The following is a 5,482-nucleotide window of genomic DNA, read 5'->3' as shown; positions in this document are numbered from 1 at the left end:
TGGCTTAATAAAGTTGGGGATGGGGGAAACGGGAAACCCCTTTCATTTAAAAAATCCTAAAAGCCAAATATATCAAATCATGCTTTATAAAAAACTCTCATTTTGTTCACGTTGAAGTGTACAAGTTTTATAAAAAGGGAAGTGTACAAGTTTTATCACGGCTATACCCTTAGCCGCCATAGAAGAAAGGGAGAGAAACCGACCATTGTTTATTCTTCTATATTTCCCACTTGTACCTCTTGTGTTCGTGACTGTTCCAAAGGTGGAGAAACTCCACATGATTGCATAGCATGTAGACTATGTGTTTTTCAATGTTAAGCATGTGTATCCTTTGGGCCGCTATCTAGGGGTCAGGGTATGTTTGTATGCGATAAAGGTATGTCGGCTCCATACACATCCTAGCATGGCATTGTTGTTATTGACAATGCGGAGCCAGTGATGTTCTGGTGCAGCGGACTAACGACTTATGTTCAGTCTATGATCAACGCTACCTATTTGTTGTAGCGATAATGACAACATATGTGGTTCCGAGTTTTCTATGGTGTCTAATGCTCACGTTTCATCATTTAGTGGTCTTGATCTTCTTCCTCTTCGGATTGATGATGAATGAGCATTTTGGCGGCCTACCTTGCAAAGAGAGCTTCACACTATCTACTTTTTCATATTTTAGGGTGGATAAATCATGCACTCTTTGAAACATTTGACGTTTTGGGGGGGGGGGGGGGTTGAAACGTTTGAAGTTAGTCATACATGCACATGTTTGATCTTCTACTCTATCGAATACATAGCGGAATGTTGAGGAAAAAAATAAGTGTATGGACTATAAATAGTAGACTCTTTGAAACATTTGTTATGTATTTTCAATTAAGTGTAATTTGCCTTGCTAAATCAATAAAGTTGATTGGATCATTCTCCAATAATTTTATTTCATTCACGAGCGTTGTATCGAGCATCTTCTATTAGGTTACTGATCTTACGACTTGTTGTAGTTGCAATATATTCATCTAATGCTAGATGTTAGAGATATGGAAGAACAAGAGTAAAATCATCTTTGCTATTCATGTTAAGACATGGATATATGTCCCCTTGTTTTCAAGGAGCATGTGTCGTTGATCACAAGGAATGATAACCCAAGTCTCGAGGAGGGATTCCAGTCTTGGCTAGATCATATGTATTTTGTCCCTCTCCCTTTGTACATTTTCCTTAAGGGACAAAAGGTAGATGATCCGGGGCATCAATTTCTTGTCCCTTATAGCGAGTAGGAAGGAACGCTTATACATGGGTCAGGTGGGCACAATTACTTCAGCCACTTGCATTGCTCATTGTCCCAAGCACACATACGCATTGCAATGGCTGGAGTGGCCACCTTCGATCGCGGCAGTGTGGGATCAAATTCTGCCGGCGCAGGTGCCTTCCCTTTTTTCTAATATGTATATACGTAGTTTTTTTATAAAAAAATTACTAGTTATATAAAAGTATTGATCGTATTTCATAAAAATGTTAAATCACATATTAAAATATTTTCATCGCGTATTAAATAAATGTACAACGTGTGCTTAAAAATTATGTGGTTTGAATAAATGTTAAATATGTCTAAAAGTAATGTTTTAGATGAATACAAAAAATTTATAACTTGTATGAAAAAAAGTAGACATCAAACATCAACCCTCAACTCCTGGGTGGGTCTAATATACACCCCTCATCCATTATACCGTCTAAATTGCACCCTCCAACTATCAAAACCAGACGAATTACCCCCTGTCTCGCCTTGACCCTGGTTTTGGTCCAGTCAGCACATATTGACCAGGTCAACTCATCCAGTCAACATGCCATATCAGCAATGAAATGAATGTATAATGCATAAATTGATAATTTGAAAATATCCTAATCTGCTGGTCAAAAATTGGCAGCATTTTGGTGCCATTTGGTACCATTTGAGCATCATATGAACGAATAAAAAGGCTTGAACAGAACTTGGTCACACATACATATATATAGGTCTGAAACACACATACATAGGTCTCACATACATATAGATACATCTGATACACACAAAGGTCTCACAAATAGGTCTGACACATAGGTCTCACATAGATAGGTCTGATTGACACCCAAATCTCACAAGCACACAAATAACTCTCAACGTTCAAATCCCAACAAGCTTTGAAACCGAGCATATTTGGCCTTGCGAGTGCCCTTGCCTTTGTTACTGCCATTGCTACTGCTCCTCTCTTTGGTAACTTTGCTGGTAGTTCTCGCGCGAGAAGTACCAGTGCAGACATTGACATTGACATTCAAGCTTCCATGTACATTGAAGGTATTTCCAGAGAAATTGTTTGACCTGCTGTTGTTATTAGCTGGCGCCCTTCTCTTTGCTTGTCTTGGTGGTGCCATCTCCTCGGTGGCCCTTCTTTTGTGTGAAGTGCTTTGTTGTGAACTATGTAAAGAACAATTAGATGTACTACATTATATCAGCAATGGTACAAAAAAGAAAGTACAGGAGACAAATATGGTGAACGAGCTTACCGGAACAGGTGCTTCACTTGGTCAGGGCGGCGGTGGAAGATCTGCCGGTGGCGGGAACAACACAGGCGGCAGTGGGAAAAGATCGGGGCGGCGGCGTGGGGAGAGATCGGGGCGGCGGCGCAGATCTCAGCGCCAGGCGGCGGTGGGGAAATCTCCTCGGGAGAGTGAGAGATGAACGAGAGAGAAAGGGGTGCTAGGGCTGTGTAGGTTAAGTCAGACGTGTCATGCTGGTCAAATGGTCAACATTTGCTAACTAGACCAAAACCAGGGTATTTGTGACAGTTCGAGGGTGCAACTTAGAAGGTATAATAGATGAGGGGTGTATATTAGATCAACCAAAGAGTTGAGGGTTGATATATGCACTTCTCTCTAAAATTAATGTTTCGGATGTATATACAACTAATGTACAATGTGTATGAAAAACAAAAGACATCAAAACATGTATTTTAAAAATCAGTTAATCATGTATTTTAAAAAGGTTAGATGTGTATAAAATAATGTTTCACATGTATACAAAAAATGCATAATGCGCATGAGAAAAGTAGAGATCAAAATATGAATTTGAAAAATGTATAATGTGTATGAAAAATGTTGAACATATATAGGAAAATGTTTCTGATGCGTACGAGTAATATACAACGTTTATGCAAAAAGTAGACATCAAAAACTTAAAACAATCATATATTTAAAAAAATTAAACACATATATAGGGAAATACAGTTGTGCCTCTTACGGAATACATGTGTTTTTGCAGAAGCACATGTTGTGATTTTTTTCTTTTTCAAAAAGCACATGCTGTGATTTTTCCTTTTTTCAAAAAGCATATGTCGTACATTCTCACTCATCAAAGCAAGGTTGTGCTTCACAGAAAGCACATATATGTTGGACCTGCCGCGCCTGCACGACCTCTTCGCCAAGGGCCGCTGGCGGGCAGCGGACGAGTACGTGACGGCGTTCATGAGCGGGAAGGAGAGCACCACGCCCTCCGCGTCCGCCACGCTCTTCGTCGTCAGGTTCGAGCGCTTCGTCCGGGCGCTCAAGCGGGGCGACGAGGCGTGGGCCCTGCGCTACTTCCGCTGCTTTGTCCAGCCGCTACTGTGCAGCCATCTCGACGAGGCCGCTGCGCGCGCCGAGTGCGAGAGGGCCATGATGGACCACGGCTCCCTCCACCGCAACTGCCCTGACGATGCCGCGTACAGGGACCAACGCTTGATCGAGTTCTATCGCTGCGTCTATCAGAACGAGCACATCTCCCGCTCCTTCAATGATATCTTCGACTACAACCTGCGCATCATGAGGGGAACGGCTGCCATTGGCCTGCGCCGCCATGCACACCGGCCCCGATGCCCACCAAGACCCGCCGCCTAAGAGCAACTCTAACGGACCGACTCAAACGGACGGCGTTTTTGTCCACTTTTTATCCGTTTTGGTCAACTGCCCGCCCGCCGTCCGTCCTTTTTTAGTTTTCGATCGACAGTGCGTCCAACGGGCCGACCCATTTCATGACCATGCGTGCTTTAGATCATGCCAGCGGTCATGCCGTCGCCCTGGTTTTGGCGCTCCAGCACACGGGGGAAAGCGGTCTAGCGCGCGCTGGTTTTCGTGCTCCAGCGCGCGGGAAGTTTGCGCGCGCGCCGCAGCCGGCGCTCGTTATAAGAAGGCGCTCCCTTCACACTCTTTCCTCCGCCCACTCGTCTCGCCCCCTCTCACTAGCCTCGCCGCCTCTGCGCCACCATGTCGATCCGTCGCCTGGGCGCTTCGGATTTTCGCGGAGTCCACGAGCGCCGCTCCAGCGCCTTCTCCTCCGAGATCTGGTTTCGCGAGAAACGTCTCATCCTCGGCACCTTCGACACCGCAGAGGAGGCGGCCCGCACGCACGACGCGGCGGTGTGGCGCCTCCTGAGGCCTCGTCGGGATATGAATTTTTCCGACGTGTCGAGCCAGCGGGCGCAGGATTTGGTGCCTCTCCCACGGCTTTTCACCGACGAGGATCATCGTGTCAACTGGAGGCAGCAGCGTCGCCTCGCCATCGCCGAGATGGGCGTGGAAGCCATGGTGGTGTGGCATGAACGCTTCCCGCAGGACATCATCGACGAGCATCAGTTCTACAAGCAAAGGAGGTCGAAAAGGGACGTGAGGAGGACGGAGCGAGCCTCCTATCAGGAGGACAAGCGTTCGTGGAAGCAGGCCGCTCAATTGAAACTGAACCTACGAGAAACGTCGGGTTGGGACTTTGAAGACGAGCAGCATGCTGACGGCCTACATTCAGACGTCGGAGAAGGACATTACCGAGTCGGAGCCAGAAAGCGATGAGTAGTGGTCTTTTCTTTTATCTGTGTACGCTAGAACTATCTATGTATCTATTTTTATCTGAAAAAATGGCCGGCGGCATCGGCGACGAAGCAGGCAGGCGAGGGTGTGCTGTTTGATGTGAAGAGGCCAATCCAATGTGCCACCGACCAATGGGCCCGGTCAGGAAAGAGGGCGAGCGCGCGCACGTCCGTCTTGTGTCCGCGCCGACGCAAATCCGACTCAAAAATGGGTCGGGAATGGGTCGGTAGGCAGACGAAAGCGGACGCGCGTCCGTTTGGGTCGGCGTGCTGGGACGACCTTTTTGTCCGCGCCGACCCAAATGGACGGTCGCGGACAAAATGGGTCGCCCCATTGGAGTTGCTCTAAATCCTCATCCACAGCCGAACTAGCTAGCCTCGTCCGCTCATCACTCATCGACCTGACCAGCCAGCAAATTAATAGCGGTTCTTCAATTAATGTCCATTATGCATGTACGTACAAAAGAGGGGAGCACACCAGCCCACAAGAGGTTGGCGCGCCCCATCTCTAGGCCGTCGGCCCTAGGGAAGGAAAGGAAGGAGGGCTAGCCCCTCCTGCCTTCCCTCCACATGAGAGAAAGGAAAGGAAGGAGGGCTAGCCCCTCCTGCCTTCCCTCCACATGAGA

The 5,482-nt window shown here is 46.9% G+C and overlaps 1 protein-coding gene across 1 annotated transcript; it reads left to right on the top strand.

The window, feature by feature from the left end:
• The first annotated feature begins 4,260 nt into the window (after positions 1–4,260).
• On the top strand, positions 4,261–4,839 carry LOC147960344 (uncharacterized). The gene has a single exon (XM_087533284.1). The coding sequence runs from the start codon at positions 4,261–4,263 to the stop codon at positions 4,837–4,839; it is 579 nt and encodes a 192-aa protein (XP_087389410.1).
• Positions 4,840–5,482: the final 643 nt, after the last annotated feature.

The sequence above is a fragment of the Triticum urartu genome, chromosome 7A (genome assembly GCF_056163025.1).
Source record: "Triticum urartu cultivar PI428250 chromosome 7A, HENAU_Tu73, whole genome shotgun sequence".
In the NCBI taxonomy this organism is placed as follows: domain Eukaryota; kingdom Viridiplantae; phylum Streptophyta; class Magnoliopsida; order Poales; family Poaceae; genus Triticum; species Triticum urartu.
This window is presented reverse-complemented; position numbering and strand designations above follow the sequence as displayed.

Bases quoted from the DNA above. Each gene is read 5' to 3' on its own strand.
- LOC147960344 (XM_087533284.1), top strand. From the start codon at position 4,261: ATGTCGATCCGTCGCCTGGGCGCTTCGGATTTTCGCGGAGTCCACGAG.